This window comes from Lepidochelys kempii, chromosome 9 (assembly GCF_965140285.1).
Source record: "Lepidochelys kempii isolate rLepKem1 chromosome 9, rLepKem1.hap1, whole genome shotgun sequence".
NCBI classification, from domain to species: Eukaryota; Metazoa; Chordata; order Testudines; family Cheloniidae; genus Lepidochelys; species Lepidochelys kempii.
In genome coordinates this window covers 48745744-48770592 of record NC_136388.1, presented here as the reverse complement: position 1 = coordinate 48770592, position 24849 = coordinate 48745744, and the positions used below count along the sequence as shown (strand labels likewise).

The 24849-nt window shown below is 42.8% G+C and overlaps 1 protein-coding gene across 2 annotated transcripts in view; it reads right to left on the bottom strand.

Moving 5' to 3' along the window:
* Positions 1-1520: 1520 nt before the first annotated feature.
* Positions 1521-24849, bottom strand: part of PCCB (propionyl-CoA carboxylase subunit beta) — an 84506-nt gene continuing 61177 nt past the window's right edge. The window contains exons 15-17 of one of the 2 annotated variants that reach the window (XR_012160826.2): positions 4721-4803; positions 3738-3806; positions 1521-2780 (exon numbers count right to left, since the gene is read on the bottom strand). Coding sequence is in view for 1 of the 2 variants with exons in the window: in XM_073360227.2 (XP_073216328.1) it covers positions 4757-4803 (47 nt within the window). In the remaining variant the exon portion in view is untranslated. Of the gene's footprint in view, positions 2781-3737; positions 3807-4565; positions 4804-24849 lie in introns of those variants that run through there. The other variant, XM_073360227.2, reaches the window with a different exon arrangement.

The window sequence follows — 24849 nt, the reverse complement described above, 5'->3', positions numbered from 1 at the left end:
ACAGATCCCCCACCCAGCTCGGCCCACCACAACCCCCCATCCAGCACGGATCCCAGCACAGATCCCCCACCCAGCTCGGCCCACCACAACCCCCCACCCAGCACAGATCCCAACACAGCTCAGAACAACATGGATCCCTACTCAGATCCCAGCTCAGCCCACCACAACCCCCCACCCAGCACGGATCCCCCACCCAGCTCAGCCCACCACAACCCCCCACCCAGCACAGATCCCAACACAGCTCAGAACAACATGGATCCCTACTCAGATCCCAGCTCAGCCCACCACAACCCCCCATCCAGCACGGATCCCAGCACAGATCCCCCACCCAGCTCAGCCCACCACAACCCCCCACCCAGCACGGATCCCCCACCCAGCTCAGCCCACCACAACCCCCCACCCAGCACAGATCCCAACACAGCTCAGAACAACATGGATCCCTACTCAGATCCCAGCTCAGCCCACCACAACCCCCCATCCAGCACGGATCCCAGCACAGATCCCCCACCCAGCTCAGCCCAGCCCCCCACAAACCCCCCACCCAGCACAGCTCAACACAGACCACTGCCAGTCTCAGCCCAGCCCCCACCCAGCGTGGCTCAGTACAGTCCAGCCTGGACACACACATACACCTTCCTCAGCTCAGCACAGCAGAGCCTGGACTCCAGCCCAGCTCAGTCCTTGCCCAGCTCTGCTCAGCACCCCACCTCCAGCATGGGTCAGGACAGACCCCAGCACAGCCAAACTCAGACCACAACTCGGCATCGTCCAGCATGGATCCCCCTCAGCACATACCCCTCCTCAACCCTGTCCAGCCCAGAACGTATCCCATGCACATCCCAGCTTAGTACAATGTTGTACCACTCAGCATGGCTCAGTACAGCCCCAGCCCGCCCACATCCTGGCTCACTAGAGCTGAGCACAGGCCCGCAGCCTGGCTCAGCACAGCCCAGCTTGGACCCCAACCCAGCATGGCTCAGCACAGCCAAGCATAGGCCCCCACCCAACACAGCTCAGTACAATTCAGCACATACACACCCCACCTGGCTCAGCACAGCAAAGACTGGACCTCCCCATCATCCAGCCTGGCTCAGCACAGTTTAGAACAGACCCCACCCCAGCATGGCTCAGCTCAGCCCAGCTCAGCAGGGACCCCGCCTGGTGTAATGTCAAAAACTGCTGTCATCACACTTTGCTACTGGTAGTAGTTACTGACATCTATGGGTGGTTTGGTTTTGCTGCCATGCCACAATTTGTCACCTCCCACTGTTCCCATCCTCTGATCCAGGGGTAGCAAATTGTGATAGATGGTTGCTGCCTTGTCACAATTTGCTACTATCTAGGTATTTTTCAAATGTTAACAACTTCTTATAACAGGATATATAAACAAGAATAGCTTACTTTACATGTCAACATTATTTCAAAATCAAGCATCTAAACCCATTTTTAGAAACAGTGATTAATATATATTTTCCTTTACTCAAATGAACATTAAAATTGAACTTCTCTATTACACATTTGTATTCCAACAGTATAATTCCAAGAAAATCAAAATATTTACTATAAGAAAATAAATCATACTATATACATTTTTTGTAAACATCCCAACTATACACACTTTCTGCAGTCATACTCTTTCTTATCACTTAGGATGTTTTCACTGGTTCCCTCTGGAAGGTAGGGCACATATGCTCACCTCTTACAAGAGTCAAACTGTACCTTTGGTAAGTAATAGATGAAAAAATGATGACACAGAACTAATTATGCTAAATATAATTTCAATTAATTCATACAATTATAAAATAATATTCCTTGAACATATAATCATTAGTCAAAGTTAGTCAGTGACACTGGAAATATTTACTAATGTGGAATTATTACAACAATCCTGGTCCTTAGCAAAGTTATTCCATCAGGTTAGACCTGGCTGGGTCTTGGGCCATGACTTTTGTTCATGTGCTATAAACAATCATACAGTATTCTGTTTAGTTATCTGTTCGAACATGGTGTTAACTATGCAATTTTCATTTTTGCATATGACAAGGTGCAGTACTCCTTCATGCTCTCTGTAAAATCAATATAATGTACTCAAATGATGATTACCTTGTGACCAAAACTCTAAATAGAAATCTTGATTTATTCATGAATGTCAATTATATCAAGTATTAAGTTACTGATTTGCAAATATTTTTCTTTTTTGGGGGTCATATTTTAAATTATATTTGGTACCCTTGTCTATTTATCTCAAACTTTTAGTTGACTGCTGGTGGATATAACTATATCCAATTAGATTTCATTGCTCTTTCAATGTCAACCATCTATGCACTCCCCATTTTTCACTAATCAAAGACATTATTCATGACCCTTAGAGAATCAAACCTGTGACATAACCTACTGATAACTTTGTGATATGACATTATTCCACTCTTCCTGTTATCTTTCCATATACTCTGGTCTCACTAGGTACTTGTAACAAAGTTATTACCTGACTCTTTAATTAAAAGAATGGTGATTTTTCTTCTATACATAGTTAGAGTCTCTTGTGTGGTTTCCATAGTACTGATGTCTTTATGCTCTAAATATGTTTCTGCAAACTAATACTTGTAATTAGAAAACACATCATAATTACACATCATTAAGAAATAATCAAAATTTGACACTGAATAATTTTAGAATGAGGTGGCCCACTGTTGTGTCCAACTGCTTGTCTCCTGTGTTCCACAATTTTTATTTTCCAGAGTCCCATTGTGGATTTTCCAGCTTTGCAGTAGATGAACCATCTGAAATGTATAAGGCATATAAGTAGCCAACTTTATAAGTGGGTTTCATTTTTTCATACAGGTACTCTAGATGATCAGTAATCCTTTATTTTTCTATTTAATGAATGGTTGCAATTACTTCATGCTCATAGTATATATATCACACACACACTTGGTTTCATATTATTGGTATAGAGTCTTTTGCTATACATCATTTGATTTGCTATGTCATGTGTTGCTAACACCACCTTCACACTCATGCTAAAGGCTATTATTTTGAGTCCACATTCAATGAACTAGTTAGTCCATGCTCAAATCCTACAAGTTCAGTCAATGTCCAGTACTAAACAGAGTAAGTACAAGAATGTGTTGTTTCCATTTTTATTTGTAGCTGTCAGTATCATATTGTCTTCATTGTTGTTATAGGATATTTATTGAAAATAGTTTCAAACTAACACTACCTGTAAACTGAAAATAAGTACCTAAAAATCACCTCCAATTCCTCAGGAAGGTTCTTTCACATCTCTTGTCTCACCACAGAAGGGCTCAATTATTAACAATTCTTTTGATTCCATGAATGTTATGTGCAAATTTAAAATATATACATGTGTTATTGGTAATATGATCATTTCAACAATTTTATAATGATTTTTCAAAACACTGCATGCGGATACTCTTATGTGTAATATCTCACTAATACACAAGAGAAAATCATATTGTGAATTTCTTGGTGTATTTTTTAAATATACATTACCAATATAACAACAAATTCTTCAGACTAGCATTTTATTTTTTAAACTGCAATCTTCAGCATTTCAAGCCTTACATTGAAGTTCCATTTTCATTTGAATCTATTAAATTTATTGAAAACCCACAAAATACAGGAAATTATATCATAGCTGTATTTGAATCCTATTATGTAGTACTACATTAGTGGATACAATCCCAAAGTATAACAATGGAAAACATCTTACTTACAAATAACCCAAATGACCTGGTGCATTGTAAAGAAGAAATAATACATCATTTTGCATTCCAGTCTGTGTTCTTTGAAAAAAAGAAAAATGCAGTTATACTTGTCAATTAGGCAAACCATGCAATCTAGATTACACCGTGTAGTCTTCTTTTTGTATTTAAATTTAATTTAGTAATTTCGTATTACACTATCATGGCTTCAGCTCCTGTTGCTACAGTTTCAAGCTCAAAGTGAACATCACCTCTGGTGTTTTTCTCAAATTTGGAGACTTTAGAAACGCACAAAGTCCAAGGATATTGACTACAGACATACTCACAAGTTTTATCTGTACTACAAGTTTTATTAAAGCAATAAGTAAAGTTACAATTACCCATGCATATGTAAATCCTACAAAAATGCATGCAGTGACTATGAATTTAGTCATACTCACATCCTCAAAGCTATCCTAAGGAAAACCCTCTTTTCCTTATCTGTACTTCCACACCCCAAGAATATTGGGGTGCCTCATTTTTCATAGGTTGGTCTTAATTCCTCTTATTCTCATTAGCATCTGTGCATAACATATACCCTGCAGTCAGAACAGGACTTTTCATGATGTTACAATCAGGGGTCTCGTGATCTTGGACAATAGCTTGCAGTTTATTTAAATCTATTTTTTCATAACATTACCTTTTGGCACATCTTTTGCAGTAATCTCAAGACCTTACTGATGTAGGGTTATTCTAAATCACCCACTCATATCAAGCATGCTTAAGCCTATGGCCTAGTAACTTAAATCTATTTAGCATTTATTATGTATGAAATAGCATATGAATGGACCAGAACACCACATTACAATGATAAATAAATGATAAAATGAACTAACTGGCTACAGCTGTATTTCCCAATTTCAGTACATGCTTACCATATTTACTCATTCCTCTATATAGCACCGTTTGCGCTACTACTTAGTCCTTAAGTACTGATGATACTTAAATACACTTACTGTATAATTCTCTGAGCCCTTGTATGGAATGTTGCTTCAAAGCCATACTACAGTTGAAAGCGTGACATTTTTGTTCTCATCTGCTGTTTAGATTTCAAAGAAAATAAAAGGTTATCAAAAAATTTATCCCAATTACTCCCAGTGGTATCAACCAACTTCTGCAGTGCTCTGTAAGAAATGGTGATTGATTAGTTTGTGAAAACAAATAGTAAACATGATGTCTTGATTGAGATAGATTATATGGAATCAAGAAGGTCTACGGAGGAGAACACCACAGTGCGTGGCTTCGATTATTTTTCATTTCACATGTAATACAATAAAAAGACTTGCAATGTAATAAATTGACCCTGAAGAGGTATTACCAATATGTAGCTTATGGTCTGGTGTACGCTACTTGTATTTAGTATTGAAATTTTCCCCTCTAAAATTTGATGGATTTGTTGGTGTTTTCATCCAGTCTATTGGTTTGTGGGAGGTATGAGCTGATGAAGCTATGTTATACCCCCATTTTTCCCCACAAAGGGCCAGGTTAAAGTGAAAGAAAAAAAATGCCATAAAGTTTCCTTTGGAAATGTCTGCATGTATGTTCCTTCTCCTATTTTCAACTGATTTTACATGTAATTACTGTGGTTTCCTATTCTATCTTTTAGAATGACTACATGGAAAAGTAAGTTTGCAATCAGTTTGTTATAAAAAAAATTGGTGAATAAATAGACAGAAAAGCATGTCAGGAACAATTTACAGTAAAAAAAATTATAATAATGAAGACAATGAAGCCCATAGTCAGTGTCAAATATCCATGATCCAATAGTGTGGTTGAAGAAATAGTGAAAAATATCTCAAAAATAAATCATTACCTCATTACTGAATCCAGAACCAAGATATGTCAGTATCCACTATAGATATCCAAATCAATTTATAATTTTACCGATTTTCTTTGCCACTTCATGTGCTGATTTATGCCACCCATTTTGTAAGATAATCCATGACTGCCAAGATGTACTGGTATCCCTTGTTTGTTGTTGGTATTGGCCCTATTACATCCACGCCCACCAATTCCCAGGGCCTACTGTCACGGTAAAATTACCCAGTGGGTCCCCTGGGTAAGCATCAGCATTGTATATTGCTAATGCTTTTATATGCATTGGAAAGGATCTTGGGAGGGGTTGAAGGTGTGAGTGTGGAGTGAAAGATTTCTTTGCAGGTTGTGAGAGGCCGAAGGGGGAGGAAGGGAGAAAGGAACAGGTTAATTCGACACTCCAGGTAGGTTCGAAGATAAGATGCTGACTCCAGCCCAAGGCCACAGCACACAACCAACTCTCGGCTGCCTGCCAAGAAAGACAGGAGCCTGGATTCCAACCCAGTCCAGCCGTGAGAAAGGAGGATTCAGCTGAATAGAACTGCAGGGGCTGCAAAAGCCAGTGAGACAGCGAAGGTCAGTGAGTGGAAAAATAACAGAAGTGTGTCCCTGAAGCTGGTGTGTTTTGGAAAAGCTGAGGAAGCCACGGAAAGCCGGTTTGGACTGGTACAATGAGCACAGGGGACAGAGGTCCCTGAACGAAACACCTCCAAAAGACCCCAGGACTTAAAACCCTCCTGAGAGCTGAAGCAAATTTGAGATCAACAGCGGACCCTGGACGGCCTGTGTACAGGACAGAACTCTCGTCCACCCTTCCCCATTTTCTTCTGACATTACACCCAGGCTTGGCCAGCCTTGGGTTGTGCATGTGAGAGTATGAAAGTGGTTAGGGCATGGGCACTAATGCTTTCTTCCCTTGAATGATGTGGGGAGCCCCCAGCGCTCACCACTGTTATTTTATTAATAAAGCTTTAAAACTTAGTTACTTGGTGTGCTCTTTCATCTCCTCCCCTATTGATCCTGCAGTCTCAGCCTGATCACCTGACGCTTCAGGCAGATTGGTATCTGGTTTCTATGATTGATAATCTAAAAGCATCTTCTGATAGATTATTGTTTTATTAATCACAGAAAACATTTTCCCCATATTAATTACAAGTGGTCCCTTTTGGGGTATTGGGACTAAGTCAGCAAAGTCAGAGTAAAATCAAAGTGGATGATTAAGTACACTCCTACTGATTGGTTACAGACCTTTTCCTGATTACAGGTTGAACTTCTCTAGTCCGGCAACATCCGTGGTCCAGCATGGTTTTAGTTAGCCGAATGTGCGCTTATCATGGGTGGGGCCAAGATTCCCATGGTCCAGCGAAGTCCCGCCAGTCCTGGCTCTCAGTGTTCTGTGGTGTTATTTAGCTCTAATTTACCCCTAAATATGTCCAGCAAGCAGTGGAAGTGTTGGTAATGCTGCTAAGCGTAAGCATGTGTCAATATCCACACAGCAAAAGGCAGTGCTGCAGAAATTGGAAAAGGGCACATCGGTACGTGCCTTGTGAGAGTTTTACAATGTAGGGTCATTTACAGTGTATGATTTGAAGAAGCAAAAGAATCAAATCCTTAAGTTTTTTGCCGAACATGACAGTAAAAAGAAGTATGAGTGTTCATAAGACATTGAAGGAGGGGAAAAGCAGTGATTTAGATAGTACGCTTATACATTGGTTCAAGCTTTGTAGGAACGAAGGTGTTAGAATTTCAGGTGAGATGATGGTGGCACAAACAAAAATATTCCACAAAGAACTTAACCTGCAGCATTTGCAAGGATGGATTCAGAAATTTAAAAACAGGCATGGCATTCATCTACATGGTGTGTGCAGTGAAAAAAGAAGTGCAGATATGGAAGCTGCTGCTAAGTTCATTGACAAATTTGCAGTTACTTGCAAATGAGACGTTATTCCCAGAGCAGGTATAGAATGCCGATGAAACTGCTCTCTACTGGTGTTGTATGCCTAAAAAAAAGTTGGCTTCTGATGCAGAGGGGCCACCATCTGGTTACGAAGTAGTTGAAGGACAGGGTAACTGTCCTTGGTTATAGCAACACAGCAGGCACGCACAAATGCAAGCTCATGGTTACTGGAAAATGTGTAAACCCAAGGGCATTCAAAGAGGTGAAAATATTCCCAGTAATATACTGTGGCAAGAAAAAGGGATGGATAACGATTAATCTATGTCTCAAGTGGTTTGAGAAATATTTTGTACCGGAGGTAAGAGCCCATTGCTCAAAGATGATGTGGTGGGACTGTATTTACTCCCAAACGGTACCTCGCTGATTCAGCCTTGTGATCCCTGAAGGGTATGTACAGGTCCAAGTTTATGCACCAATTGCTAGTACTGCTTAATGATGGGAAGAGTTTGAGAACATTTAGGAAAGAATTTAACCTCAAGGATGTGATTTGGACACTAGCTAGAGACTGGGAAAGAGTAACTCCATCTACTCTGAAGAATGGATGGCACAAATTGTGGCCAGCCCTAATATTTTAGGACAGTCCTGATGTCAATGACGAGTCTGAGGTCACTGGATTTCAAGTGTCTGAAAACCAAAAAACTGTTAGTGAGTTAATGGAGTATGCCAGTGGTATGTCCCACACTGTAGTACTTGAGCTACCAAGGATTTGGCAGAGGAAAATTTACTAGACTGGGTGGAAGCTGACAAAGATGCACCAATTGCTAGTCAAATGACGGTTGAAGAAATTGTGCAAATGGTACAGCAGGGAAAAAACAAAGATAACGAAGAAGACAGTGATGGTGATGAGGATGTCGAAGAAAAAATTTCTATCGATAAATGCATTCAGTTGGCAACAAATGTAATAGAAGGACTGGAGCAAAGACATTTCATTTCTGAGCAAGAAATCATGTCTCTCTACATGATAAGAGAAAAACTCATTAAAGAAAAACCAAAATACATGAGACAAGCCAAGCTGGAAGATTGGTTAAAGGTAGTGAAGAGGAGTGGTAAGCAGCATTCTACAGTCGAAAATCATGTTGTCTCCACTTCATCTACCCTGGGTATACCTATAGCAGAGACCCCAGATGTAACTCGCATGTAATTTGAGTTAGCAGTTCTTGTCACATCACTTTGGAAGTGGAATTCAGGCATCATTTTAGGTGAGTAAATTATAGATTTACGTGTACTATCATCTATTTCTTTTTCATATTATTTTATGTTTTTTACGCTTTATATACTTATTTTCTTGTGCCAATACAGTAACATTGTGCAACAACACTAACACTTTGCTATGAAGAGAGTCGGTAAGCCTTGGCTAGGTGGCATTGCAAATTTTGTTCCGTTTATTTGCCTCGGTGAGATAAAAATTTAAAGAGACCCCCTCGCTATAATATTAACCTCCTGTGGTTTGGCAAATTCTGTGGTTTGGCACTGGTCAGGTCCTGAGGGTACCGAACTAGAAAGGTTCAACCTGTATTAGTTTAACACAAAGCACTAGGGTCAGTTTAGGTTGAACCTAAGATGATCTTTAAGACAAAGAATTACGAACACAAAACATAGTGGGACTTTGGCTCACCTACAAAGTTTCAAAGGGTTATGGTAGTTTGGTTCAAAACACCTCACTGTTTCTCTGAGCTGGGGTGCAGCTATTGGACAGGGGTCAAAGGATCTCTCTCTCAAGCATAAAACTGTACTTTGGAACAGAAACCCTGTTTGTGATTTCTCTCGCTGGCTATGTGACAAACTACTCCTGCCAACCATTGTGATACATGACCAGGAACACCACTCCACTGTAACATAGCTGCTCTTCGCTCCAGGAACTGCTTGTGAGTTGAGTTATGGGAGGGGGGGGAAGTAACAGCAATAGAAATATTTGTATACCAGGGAGTGAGGACATCAAGGAGATGATTACAGTGGAGGGCCCTGGGTACAGTACTGGGGGAGGAAGCCAGGTTGAAGAGGGGAACACAGTGAATAGCTCAGGGACTTGGCTTCTGAGGTGGGGCCAAACCAGGGCTGGTGGGACCCAGCTGATGGGAGGGGAAGGCTAATTGGTTCAGTGTGCAAGTTACAGGACATGACACGTACAACTGTCTAAATTTCTACTAACTCCCACCAGCAACATATCTTTCCCTGTTCAAAAAGCTAGGAAATTTAATGGTAAAAAACAAAAACAAAACTCAAACAATGTTACTGTGACAGGTTGGATCACAGAAACCCCCTTGGGGCTGCCAACTGATGTGCCAAGACTTCTGCTCCTGCTTTCCCTGCCAGCTTGGGACTCCAGCACCCTGTCTTGTTGAGCCAGACATGCCAGTCTGCTCCAACACAGACCTGGGGTCTGAACCATGTGACCCAAAGCTGCAGACTTAATTGAAAGCAGCTTAAGAAGTGTTCCTTTCTTTAACATTCAGATGCTCAACTCCCAATGGGGTCCAAACCCCAAATAAATCCGTTTTACCCTGTATAAAGCTTGTACAGGGTAAACTCATACATTGTTCACCCGTTATAACACTGATAGAGGGATATGCACAACTGTTTGCCCTCCCAGGTATTAATACATACTCTGGGTTAATTAATAAGTAAAAAGTGATTTTATTAAATACAGAAAGTAGGATTTAAGTGGTTCCAAGTAGTAACAGACAGAAGAAAGTGAATTACCAAGCAAAATGAAATAGAACATGCAAATCTATGTCTAATACAGTAAGAAAACTGAATGCAGATAAAAACCTCACCCATAGAAGAATTCCAGTAAGCTTCCTTTTACAGACTAGTCTCCTTCTAGTCTGGGTCCAGCAATCACTCACACCCCCTGTAGTTACTTTCTTTCTTTCTTTCCTTTCTTTCAGTTTCTTTCCAGTATCCTTGGGGAGTGGAGAGGCTCTCTCTTTAGCTAGCTGAAGACAAAATGGAGGGGTCTCCCACGAGCTTAAATAGACTCTCTCTTGTGGGTGGAGACCCCTCCTTTCTCCTATGCAAAGTCCAGCTCCAAGATGGAGTTTTGGAGTCACATGGGCAAGTCACATGTCCATGCATGACTCAGTTTTTACAGGCAGCAGCCATTGCCTACATGCTACCTTGAACGTCCTCAGGTAGACTTCCTATGTGGATTGGAGCCTTCCAAGATCCATTGTGCATTAAGTGCTTCTTGATTGGACACATAGCTTGCAAATTCCTTCCTAAAGATGCTGACCAAATGCCTTACTAAGGTTATTTAAAATCAAACAAGTATACAGCCAATATTCATAATACAAAAATGATACATGCATAAAATTGGATGAATAGATTCAGTAGATGATAACCTTTACAGAGATATGTTACATGGCATATGTAGCATAAAACATATTCTAGTTATGTCATATATACATTCATAAGCATATTTCCATAAAGCCTTATGGTAGGCACTGTCACAGTTACCATCTAGATAAGGTTGTGTGGCAGTGTGTTGTCCCCTTGTAGAATCTAAGTCTGGGGTTTAGGCCCATGCCTTGGTTTCCACAACTGTAGTACAGCATTGATGATATGTGCCTCCTTTGTAAAGCACTTTGAGAGCTCCAGATAGAGAGTGCTATACAAGAGCTATGGTAAAAGTATTTTCTTTTTAAACCAACTGTTCTACCAGTGACTGGATTTCAAAAGAAAAGCAAGTACACTTTGAATATTTGTCCCTATGGGTGCTCCAATGTAGGAGGTGTGCATGCCTGTGCACTCTAAACTGGAGATTGTAAATAGTAACATCTGCAGGTCTGTACCTGCACAGAGCATCACCTTGTGCTCTGATGCCAGGGCATGTAAGGAGGCATGGACCTGCCACCATTCAGCTCCTTCTTAAATGTCTGTGGCTTGAGACAGCAGTTGTGCTGTCCACTGCTTACACCTTTCTCTTACTCTTTTTGTTTATTGTTATTATTTTAGTTATTTTTTCTCCAGCACCCTCCCGCCCCCATCTTCTTGCCTTAGTGCTTTTGGCATTTCCCTGGGCTATGCCTAAAACCTGAAGGTAAAAGCCCTGCCAGACCTGCCACAGGTCTTTTCCCTGTAGCAATGAGCACACTAGTTGTCTCTGGTGTTTCAGAGATGCTCATGTTCCGTTGGAGTGTAATGTCTTCACAGGGTTCAAAGGCTGGTCTTGTAAAACTAAAGAGGCTAGAATGCTCCATAGCTCTCTCCCTCCCGCCCCTTCACATCTGCCACTATCTCTCAGGCCACTCTGTCGACTTCTGGAGCCTCAGAGGTGGTTCCAAAGATGAAGACCTCTAAAAGGAAGAAGACCCACTTACCTGTCAGCAACTCCAGAAAGATGGGAAGGTCACCTCACAAACCAACTCTTGGGAGACCTTGCATTCCATAATGGGTACTGCTGAGGGTCTGGCTGATGCCTAAGAAGCCCCGCTTGGAGAGGCCTTCTAGAAGCTCCTGCCTTGGCACATCTCACATCTCTCAGCACTAGGCACAACTAAAACTAAAGGGTTCCAGTACCATCATCATCTTGGAGCTACTAAGATGACCATGTGGCGTTCTCCCCAGTGCCGTCTTCTTTGGAACGTCAGTGCTCCAAGCTCAGAGACAGCATCACATCAGGCTCTCCGGTACCATATGCAACAACTCCAGCTCTGCATCAATCCCTGTTTTGGGCTCTGGTTCCAGCTCAGGCTATGACTGCACACTATCACAGTTCTCCAGCACCCTCCAGATGCTTTTCCCAAGACTCTCCTCCTCTTGGAGGAACCAGAGTCCCCTCTCTTAAGGAGACCCACAAGGGCCCCTTCACCAGTACTGCCTTGATAGCTGGTGACTAAGCCCTCCCACATCAGATTGGGATCTGATCCCCTGCCGCCGGTACCAGCACCAATGTCTGAACCACCCTTTCAGCTCAGAGGATAACACATCCTCAGACTCTGGGGTCTCCATACAGGACTCTGTTTCGGCACTATATCACCATAGTCCTCCAGGGGCCTACCCTGAAGAGGACTTCCCAGAGCCCATTGGATGTCCTAGCTCCCTCAGAAAAGTATCCTTGAGGACATTTCTCTGACCTAGCTCCTCAGAGGGCTTGCTGGAACCTCTGGATTATGGTGACCAACTTTACGAAGTATGAGCTTAGAAGAAATACCACCACTTGCTGGTACTGCAACACTTGTAGGCACCACAAGATCGCCCGCCAGTACCATTCACCCCCAGCACCTGAGGAGACCAAGAGGAGCAGAAGCCATCGAACAAAGAAGATTCACCCTTTTTGGCCAATTCCTCCTCCTTCCCTGAGGAGGTAACACCACCACCACTTTCCGACATTGACAACTTTAGGTCCTTTCAGGACTTAATGAAGCATGTGGCAGAATCCCTCTGTCACACTGTCGGCTTACAAGGAAGAATACCAATCTCAGGGTAGACAGGTAAGAGGGAGGGCACAAACCCCAAACTGGTTGTGAGTTCACCAACCAAGTAACAAGTGTAAACTCCTCAGGCACTGTAACAGCCTTAGCATGGAGTCACAGACAGTCCCCTTAGGCCTTCTGATCTATCTAGCTAAAGCTTCCCTGCAGGCTGCTCTTGATGCTGCCATCATGGTGTCACAATCCTTAGCCACACAGTGGTTATATGGCAAGCACCCTGGCTCCAGTTTTCTGGTCTCCCAGGAGGTGCAAAATACTGTGGAGGACCTCTCTTTCAAAGGGCCCAAGCTCTTCAGCGATGACATGGACTCCTTGTTCCACCTACTTAAAGCAGCAGGGCAACACTGCTGTCACTGGGAATATACATCCCTACCACAAAGAGAAGTTTCAGCAGGTCTCCCAACCATAACAGTACCTCCCACAATCGGCCTACCCCAGATCTTCCAAGACTCTTAAGAAGAGATCCAGACCCCAGAAGATCTGCACATCCCTCTAGACCATTATGACAATTTGGACAAGAGTGTCAAACAACTTCCCCCTCCTGATCCACTGCTGCACAACTCTTATCATCTCATTCCCCACTTTTGGAGACTGCCTGTCCCGCTTCCTACCTACCTGGAAGCACATCACCTCAGACACCTGGATCCTGGAGGTGGTTGATATGGGATATGTGACAACCGTCACATGGTACACCTGTTAAATGTTGGTGTTTTTCATGCTTTGTGCAAATTCACTAACATACCAATGTCATCAAGTGGCCGCTGGCTGTATTACTGATCTCCCAGTGAAAATAGAAAGGGGTAAATAACATTTCCTTATTCACTTTCTCCACACCATTCATGATTTTATAGACCTCTATCATATCTGCCCTTGGTCGTCTCTTTTTAAAAACTGAACAGTCCCAGTCTCCTCATATGGAAGCTCTTCCATATGCCTAATCATATTTGTGGTCCTTCTCTGTAACTTTTCCAATTCGAATATATCATTTTTGAGATGGGGGTGACCAGAACTACATGCAGTATTCATGGTGTAGGTGTACGATGGATTTCTATAGTGGCATTATGATATTTTTTATCTATCCATTTCCTAATGATTCCTAACATTTGTTAGCTTTTTTGACTGAGGTTACATGCTGAGCAGATGTTTTTAGAGAACTATGCACAACGACTCCAAGATCTTTTCTGAGTGGTAACAGCTAGTTTAGAGACCCCATCATTTGTATGTATAGTTGGGATTATGTTTTCCAGTATATATTACTTTGCATTATCAACAACTGAATGGCATCTGCCATTTTCTTGCCATCACCCAGTTTTGCGAGGTCCCTTTGTAATTCTTTGCAATAAACTTTGGACTTAACTTTCTTATATAATTTAGTATCATCTGAAAATGTTGCCACCTGCTTACCCCCTTTTTCCAGATCATTTATGAATATGTTGGTCCCAGTGCAGATCCCTGTGGGACCTCACTATTTACCTTTCTCCAATGTGAAAAATGACCATTTATTCCTACCTTTTATTTCCTATCTTTTATCCAGTTACTGATCCATGAGAGGATCTTTATTTTTATCCATGATTCCTTACTTTACTTAAGAACTTTTGGTGAGGGATATTGATCAAAGGAAAGTCCAAGTACACTACATAGACTTGATCATCCTTGTCCAAGCTGCATGCTGACATCCTCAAAGAATTCTAATAGATTGGTGAGGCATGAGGAGACTGGAACTGTTCAATTTAAAAAAGAGATGACAAAGGGGAGATATGACAGATTTATAAAAATCATGATTTCCCTTTACAAAAACCATGTTCACCCGTCACCAACATTCTGTGTTCATATGTGTGTCTGATAATTCTGTTTTTACTATAGTTTCAACCAATTTTCATGGTACTGAAGTTAGGCTTACCAGTCTGCAATTGCCAAGATCACCTCTGCAGCCTTTTTAAAAATTGTCATCACATTAGCTAATTACCAGAGAGTCATGGGTTACATCACTATTTCATATTTGAGTTCCTTCAGAATTCTTGGGTGCATACCATGTGGTTCTGCTGACTTATTATTGTTTTATGTATTGATTTGTTCCAAAACCACCTCTATTGACACCTCAGTCTGTGACAGTTCCTCAGATTTGTCACCTAAAAAGAATGGCTTAGGGCAGGGATTCTCAAACCAGGGGTCAGGACCCCTCAGGGGGTCACAAGGTTTTTACATGGGGGGTTGCAAGCTGTCAGCATCCACCCCAAATCCCACTTTGCCTCCAGTGGGAGGTGTTAAATATATAAAAAGTGTTTTTAATTTATAAGGGGGGGTCGCATTCAGAGGCTTTCTATGTGAAAGGGGTCACCAGTACAAAAGTTTGAGAACCACTGGCTGAAGGTGTGGGAATCCTCTGCAGTGAAGACCGATGCAAAGAAGTCATTTAGCTTCTCTGCAATGGCCTTGATTGCTCCTTTAGCACCTTGATCGATAAGTGGCCCCACTGATCTGTTTGGCAGGCTTCCTTCTTCTGAGATACTTAAAAAAATTGCTGTTGGTTTTTGCACCTTTTGCTAGTTGCTCTTCAAATTCTTTTTTGGCCTGCCTAATTATACTTTTGCACTTGACTTGCAAGCGTTTATGCTCCTTTCTATTTTCCTCAGTAGGATATGACTCCCAATTTTAAAGGATGCCTTTTTGCCTCTAACCACCTCTGACTCTGTTGTTTAGCCATGGTGGCGTTTTTTGTTTTTTTTTGGTCCTCTTACTGTTTTGTTTTCTATTTGGGGTATACATTTAGTTTGAACTTCTATTATGGTGTTCTTAAAAAGTTTCCATGCTGCTTGCAGGCATTTCTCTCTTCTGACTGTTCCGTTTAACTAGCCTCCTCATTTTTATGTCATTCTCATTTCTGAAGTTAAATGCTAGGGGGGGCGGGTTCTTTGGTATTTTCCTCCTACAAAGATGTTAAATGTAATTGCATTATGGTCGCCATTATCAAGCCATTCAGCTATATTCACCTCTTGGACCATATCCTGTGTTCCAATTATGATTAAATCAAGAATTGCCTCTCCCCTTGTAGGTTCCAGGATTAGCTGCTTCTATATACTCATTAATGGTGTATAGAAATTTTATCTCTGCACCCTGTTCTGAGAAGACATGTATCCTGTCAATATAGGGATAGTTGTAATCCCCCAGTATTATTGGATATTCCGTTTTTGTAGCCTCTCTAATCTCCTGGCACATTTCACAGTCAGCATCACCATCTTGGTCAGCTGATCGGCAGTATATTTCTATTGCTATATTGTATTATTTAAGCGTGGAATTTCTATCCATAGAGATTCTCTTGTACTATTTGATTCATTTAAGATTTTGACTATATTTGACTCTATGCTTTCTTTCACATATAGTACCACTCCTAAACCAGCATGACCTACTCTGTCTTTCCTATATATTTTGTACCCTGGTATTACCATGTCCCACTGATTAACCTCATTCCACTAAGTTTATGTGATACCTATTTATCAATATCCTCATCTAACACCAGGCACTCAAGTTCACCCATCTTAATATTTAGATTTCTAGCATCTGTACACAAGCACTTCTAAATTGTGTTATTATTGGTCTGCCTTCATGTGATATAACTGAATGGGACTCTTTTTCATTTGACTTTTTCTCTTAGTTCCTATCTGCACTTCATCAACTTCTACCCTCTTCTCTTTACTAGGATATTGAGTATGCCCTTTAATAAATCCTCCCCTGAGAGATGCGTCTTTCTGAACCATATGTTCCTCTGCACCTGTTGGCTTCCCCCACGCTGTTAGTGTAAAAACTCCTCTATGACCTTTTTAATTTCACATGCCAGGGATCTGGTTCTGTTTTGATTTAGGTGGAGCCTATCCTTCCCCAAAGGTTTTGCAGTTGCTAACTCCCTCCTCTCAACAGCATCGTCTCTTCCCCAGACCAAGTCCCTGAAAGTCTGCCTGCCTGCCTAACTGGCTTTGTGAGAGGAACTGGAAGCATTTCAGAGAATGCTACCATGGAGACTGTGGACTTTAATCTCATACCTAGCAGCCTAAATTTGGCCTCCAGGACCTCTCTCCTATCCTTCCCTATGTCACTGGTATCTACATGTACCATGACCACCAACTCCTCCCTGACACTGCACATGTCAGTCTAGATGTCTCAAGAGGTCCACAACCTTTGCATTTGGCAGGCAATTCACCTTGCGGTTCTTCTGTTCACCACAAAGCTAACTATCAGTATTTCTAATAATTGAATCCCCTATTACAATTACCTGACTCTTCCTAATAACTGAATAACCCCTTGAAGGGGTATCCTCAGTGCATGAGGATACCATGTCATCCTCTGGAAGGAGAGCCTCAACTGTGGGATTGTTTCACTCAACTCTAGCTTAATGTTCTCCTTCCCCAAGACTTTCATCCCCCTCAACATCACAGAGGCTGTCAGACTGGGGGGAGGACCGCTCTACTGTGCCCCTGAAAATCTTCTCTGTGTACCTCTCTGTCTCACTCAGTTCCTCCAGTTCAGCCACTCTGGTCTCAAGGGCCTGTACATGGTCTCTGAAGGCCAAGAGTTGCTTGCACCAAAGGCACATGTATGCTAACTCTCTACAAAGTAGGTAATTGTACATGCTGCATTCAGTGCAATAAACTGGATAGCCGCCACTCTGCTCCTAGACTTCTGCCTGAAATATTTTTACTCTTGCAGTGGTTTTTTTTTTTAAAAATGTTTGTTCTTTATGAGGGGAGGGAGGGAGTGGCCTTTGGGGGTGGTGAGTTATTAGCCTAAGTTTAGAGAATGTTTATGTGGTGTATCACGGTCCCTCTCTAAACTCCCTCACAAAATTCCCATTTGATGCTCCTATTTGCTAGCTCCTCTGGTCACTTATGAACTGGCTTTTTAAACCACTGTTCTCCCTGAGTTAGCCCTTGCCCCTCATCAAGGGATCCTTAAGGGATTAGGGATCAAAGGATAGCAGGCTATAGCCTTGTTAGGAAGCTCTCAGCCTTGCCTACCAGGCTTCTAGGTAGAGCCCTGCAAATCTGTAGATAGTTGCTTTATATCCGTGGATCATGTTTGCAGATCGCAGATGGACGTGGATCCAAATTTTGCATCTAGAGCCTTGCAAATCTGCAGGTATCCACTTTGTATCTGTGGATGAAGATATATGCAAACCATGGATGCGGATATACACGGACCATGTTTGCAGATCGCACATTGAAAGCGGATACAAATTTTGTATCTGTGCAGGGCTCCATTTCAAGGCTCAACAAACAGCTTCCACAAGAGACTACACTATAAATTTCAATCAAGCAGGCACACGACAAACAAACAAATTCACCCTAAAGGTCATGTAGTCTCTCCTTCACCTGGACAACTCCCTTGAAAAACTTGCATTTGCTGCTTCTGTTCACTGGGATGGTAATAGTAGCCACCATAATCCCATCCCTAGATCCGGGTGACTGGTTTGTCTCCCTTCACCTCCAGGATGCCTACTTCCCTATAGCTATTCACCCCACCCACAAGCACTTTCTATGCTTGGTCATGGACTTGGAACATTACCAATACTACATCCTCCCCACTGGGCTCTCCAGGGCTCCAAGGGTCTTTACCAAGGTGCCCTCAGCAGTAGTAGCTCACTTGAATCAGTGGGGCAACCCAGTTTTTCCGTATCTGGATGAGTGGCTTCTCAGGGGGCCATTCCACACAAGAGGCCCAGTTAGCAACCACCAAGGTCCTAGTCCTATTTAGTCCCTGAGCCTTTGCATCAATCTAAAGAAATCTACACTAATACCAGTCCAGCAGGTAAACTTCATTGAAGCCATGCTAAACTTCCTAACCACCGGGACCTAACTCTCCAAGGAAAGATTCTCCACGATGTCCAACCTGATCTTTACGGGACAGCACCCAAACAACTACAAGGACTTGTCTACAACTCCTGGGACATGTGTTGGCCTCCACAATCATTAAGCCACATGTGAGACTGAATCTCAGATGTCTTCAGGCATGACTAAGTACTATGAACACCCTAAACAGACTCCGTCTTTCCAAACGAATCATGGTGACTACGCAGGTACTAGACTCTCTCCAGTGGTGGTAAGACCCACTGAAGGTCTGCGTGGGACACCCATTCTTATGTCCTCCACCATCAAAAATCCTCACAATGGATGCCTCTCTCTTGGTGTCTGTGTGGGGCAAACTACAAGGGGCCACAGCATAGGGCAAATAGTCCCTACAAGAAATAGTGCTCCACATCAATATCCTAAATCTAAGGGCAGTCCACTATGCTTGTGACCACTTTCTTCACAACATAGAAGGCCACTCTATCCGGATAATGCTGGACAAGACTACGACTCATGCATCTCCCATCAGATAGAACTCTCAGCAGATAATCTACCAGCCTTCAGAACACACTTGCGGAATCCCTGAGCAGGACCACAAGCGGGAGTTAAACAACTCCATCTTCCACAGCATCTGCTGAACCTGGGGCCTCTTTGCAACCTCAACCAATGCAAAATGTCACTCTTTCAGCTACAAGGGAGGATATGGCCACCACTCCCTGAGAGATGCCTTGCTAATATCCTGGTCCCAAATCTTACGCTACACTTACCACCTATACATCTACTCCTCAAAACTTGCTTAGATTGAGACAAGGAGGGGTGTGTTATCCTCATAGCACTGTTGTGGCCAAGACAAGTGTGGTCCTCAGATCTCCTTTGCCTTGCCATAACAATCCTCTCTGTCTTCCCCTTGGGGAAGATCTCCTGTCACTGAACTCAGGCTCCCTGAATCATCTCAACCCCTCAACTCTGAAGGCTCAATTCCTAACATTCAGTTGGTTCTCTTGTCTAGCAGAAAACCGACTACTTCCAAGACTTAACTGCAAAAGTGGAAATGTTTCCATTCCTTGTGCTCTCACCATTCTCTGCAAGCCTCAGAAGTCCCACTTTCAAGGATCCTAAATTACCTGTTGTACTAAAAGACACAAGGTCTGTCAATGAGCTCAGAGTACCTCTGGTCACTATCTGGCCTTCCATTCACCTACTGAAGGGGCTTCAATCTTTGCCCACTCAACCATGGTTAGATTCCTTAAGGGTTTACATAATTTATTTCCTCCTATCTGAAACTTTGCTCCCCCATTGGACCTTAATTTTGTGCTCAATGTCTTTTGAGCCAATGACTATGTGCTTCCTCTTATACTTCTCCCTCAAGACTTTATTTCTGATAGCCATCACAATGGCCAGAAGAACGGAGAACTCAGGGCATACATAGCAGACCTACCACACCCTATCTTCTACCATGAGAGAGCCGTTATACATCCCTACCCTTGCGTCTTTCCCAGTCTCATCAGAATTTCAGATCCATCAGAAGACTAGTCTTCTGGTATTTTATCCTCGAGGAAGGAAGCTAGTCCATATACACTAGACTTCAGGAGGACTCTTTCCTTCTAGCTCAACAAGACTAAGTCTTTTAGGTCCTTTCCCAGACCCTTTATATCCTTTGCCAAATGGACAGCAAATTTCCACTTGAAGACTGCCCAAGTGGGTTTGTGTTTGTATCTTGACCTGCTATAAAGTTACTAGGATACACACATCCCATAAAAAGAAAAGGAGTACTTGTGGCACCTTAGAGACTAACCAATTTATTTGAGCATGAGCTTTCGTGAGCTACAGCTCACTTCATCGGATGCATACCGTGGAAACTGCAGCAGACTTTATATACACACAGAGAATATGAAACAATACCTCCTCCCACCCCACTGTCCTGCTGGTAATAGCTTATCTAAAGTGATCATCATGTTGGGCCATTTCCAGCACAAATCCAGGTTTTCTCACCCTCCAACCCCCACACACAAATTCACTCTCCTGCTGGTAATAGCCCATCGAAAGTGACAACTCTCTACACAATATGCATGATAATCAAGTTGGGCCATTTCCTGCACAAATCCAGGTTCTCTCACCCCCTCACCCCCCTCCAAAAACACACACACAAACTCACTATCCTGCTGGTAATAGCTCATCCAAAGTGACCACTCTCCCTACAATGTGCATGATAATCAAGGTGGGCCATGTCCAGCACAAATCCAGGCTCTCACCCCCCCCCCCCACTTTTTTTTTCCCAGGGACACACACACACACACACACACACAAACTCACTCTCCTGCTGGCAATAGCTCATCCAAACTGACCACTCTCCAAGTTTAAATTCAAGTTAAACCAGAACGTCGGGGGGGGGGTAGGAAAAAACAAGGGGAAATAGGCTACCTTGCATAATGACTTAGCCACTCCCAGTCTCTATTTAAGCCTAAATTAATAGTATCCAATTTGCAAATGAATTCCAATTCAGCAGTTTCTCGCTGGAGTCTGGATTTGAAGTTTTTTTGTTTTAAGATAGCGACCTTCATGTCTGTGATTGCGTGACCAGAGAGATTGAAGTGTTCTCCGACTGGTTTATGAATGTTATAATTCTTGACATCTGATTTGTGTCCATTTATTCTTTTATGTAGAGACTGTCCAGTTTGACCAATGTAAATGGCAGAGGGGCATTGCTGGCACATGATGGCATATATCACATTGGTGGATGTGCAGGTGAATGAGCCTCTGATAGTGTGGCTGATGTTATTAGGCCCTGTGATGGTGTCCCCTGAATAGATATGTGGGCACAGTTGGCAACGGGCTTTGTTGCAAGGATAAGTTCCTGGGTTAGTGGTTCTGTTGTGTGGTATGTGGTTGTTGGTGAGTATTTGCTTCAGGTTGCGGGGCTGTCTGTAGGCAAGGACTGGCCTGTCTCCCAAGATTTGTAAGAGTGTTGGGTCATCCTTTAGGATAGGTTGTAGATCCTTAATAATGCATTGGAGGGGTTTTAGTTGGGAGCTGAAGGTGACGGCTAGTGGCGTTCTGTTATTTTCTTTGTTAGGCCTGTCCTGTAGTAGGTAACTTCTGGGAACTCTTCTGGCTCTATCAATCTGTTTCTTTACTTCCGCAAGTGGGTATTGTAGTTGTAAGAAAGCTTGACAGAGATCTTGTAGGTGTTTGTCTCTGTCTGAGGGGTTGGAGCAAATGCGGTTGTATCGCAGAGCTTGGCTGTAGACGATGGATCGTGTGGTGCGGTCAGGGTGAAAGCTGGAGGCATGTAGGTAGGAATAGCGGTCAGTAGGTTTCCGGTATAGGGTGGTGTTTATGTGACCATTGTTTATTAGCACCTTAGTGTCCAGGAAGTGGATCTCTTGTGTGGACTGGACCAGGCTGAGGTTGATGGTGGGATGGAAGTTGTTGAAATCATGGTGGAATTCCTCAAGGGCTTCTTTTCCATGGGTCCAGATTATGAAGATGTCATCAATATAGCGCAAGTAGAGTAACAGAACCACTAACCCAGGAACTTATCCTTGCAACAAAGCCCGTTGCCAACTGTGCCCACATATCTATTCAGGGGACACCATCACAGGGCCTAATATCAGCCACACTATCAGAGGCTCGTTCACCTGCACATCCACCAATGTGATATATGCCATCATGTGCCAGCAATGCCCCTCTGCCATTTACATTGGTCAAACTGGACAGTCTCTACGTAAAAGAATAAATGGACACAAATCAGATGTCAAGAATTATAACGTTCATAAACCAGTCGGAGAACACTTCAATCTCTCTGGTCACGCAATCACAGACATGAAGGTTGCTATCTTAAAACAAAAAAACTTCAAATCCAGACTCCAGCGAGAAACTGCTGAATTGGAATTCATTTGCAAATTGGATACTATTAATTTAGGCTTAAATAGAGACTGGGAGTGGCTAAGTCATTATGCAAGGTAGCCTATTTCCCCTTGTTTTTTCCTACCCCCCCCAGACGTTTTGGTTTAACTTGAATTTAAACTTGGAGAGTGGTCAGTTTGGATGAGCTATTGCCAGCAGGAGAGTGAGTTTGTGTGTGTGTGTGTGTGCGCGTCCCTGGGGAAAAAAAAAACGGGGGGGGGGGGTGAGAAAGCCTGGATTTGTGCTGGACATGGCCCACCTTGATTATCATGCACATTGTAGGGAGAGTGGTCACTTTGGATGAGCTATTACCAGCAGGATAGTGAGTTTGTGTGTGTGTTTTTTGGAGGGGGGTGAGGGGGTGAGAGAAACTGGATTTGTGCAGGAAATGGCCCAACTTGATTATCATGCACATTGTGTAGAGAGTTGTCACTTTCAATGGGCTATTACCAGCAGGAGAGTGAATTTGTGTGTGGGGGGTTGGAGGGTGAGAAAACCTGGATTTGTGCTGGAAATGGCCCAACTTGATGATCACTTTAGATAAGCTATTACCAGCAGGACAGTGGGGTGGGAGGAGGTATTGTTTTATGATCTCTGTGTGTATATAAAGTCTGCTGCAGTTTCCACGGTATGCATCCGATGAAGTGAGCTGTAGCTCACGAAAGCTCATGCTCAAATAAATTGGTTAGTCTCTAAGGTGCCACAAGTACTCCTTTTCTTTTTGCGAATACAGACTAGCACGGCTGTTACTCTGAAACACATCCCATAGAGGACAGCCCATTCCACTATGGCTCAATCCACATCTTTAGCCCTTCTGAAGGATGTTCCCACAGCAGAAATCTGCAGGACTGCAACTTGGTCCTTCATTCAACATTCACCAAGCATTACATCAATCTTACCTGCTTCTAGGGCTGACACAACTTTGGTAACAGAGTCCTCCAAACTATCTTGGATTTATCTCCTTAGCACCCCACTCCACACTGGGTTACTACTTCAGAGTCTCCTATGGTGGAGCACTTATAAAACCATATACTTGATGGAGAATGAGAGGTTACTTATCTGTACAATAAATTGAGTTCCACAGCTACAGGCCAAGCAGCTGGTCAAAACGCAGGGTGCAGGGATTGCCTCCAAGCTCAGTGCATCAATTCCATCATTAGAAAAATAGGACTTTTTGCCCTGGCTGCATTCCCATCCCTCAAACTGGGCCTTGCCCCTGCCCTGTGCATTCTGTGCCAACTGCAACCATCCTCCCCCTGCTGCGGGACTGAGCTACTCTCTGAAAATACCCTGCTTACATGCTGGGTTTTCCTGCATGGTAATTTTCTTAGGTGGATGCCTCATTTCCACATACAAATTAGGCAACAGAGGGTCCGGCTACAGGACTATATGGCAGGAATATTTGCATAGCTGGTTCTGAAAACTCCTGAGCTGTTTGAGTGCCCCGGCCCTTCCAGAGCCTCAAGTGATAAGCAACTGAACCAACTGACTGTATACAATATTACTGTGTTACAAAAGTGAACAGAGTGAGGTCTTTTCTGAAAGCTAATGACATATTGGTGATCAATATCACTGTGAAATACTGTATATGTATTAACACTATGTAAGGAATTATGGATAGTCATTGTATAGTTTACTCAGATAGTACATAACGTCACACCTATCTACCTGTCTCATACGTAAATTAAGCATTGTGGAATCTGAAACAATGGATGCCCTATTAACACAGAAATAATATAGGGAGATAGGAAGCCCACAAGAAGGGAAGAATACCATGAGGTCATCTTGCCTCTTGAAGCAAAGTCATTGAGCTTTGGGAGATATAAGCAAGGACAGAAGCCATCTTTGGCATCCATAACTAGACAGACACAAGCTGCAAGTTGTGTAAGATGAGTTCCTCAACCAAGCAGCAGATTCAAGTCTCTTGAATCGAATATATGTGTGAAATGTGCTTAGGTAAAGATCTTTCATCTAAGATGAAGAAATTAGTACTGTGTTGTACCTTGACAACAAGAGAAATTAGGAGGACCTGACTGAGGGAAAGTCAGCCATCACTGGTAAGAAAATGACCGGTGAGAGAAACCATCTTGACTAATGCCTGTATCTTGCTATATTAAATTTTAGACAGAAGCATACTT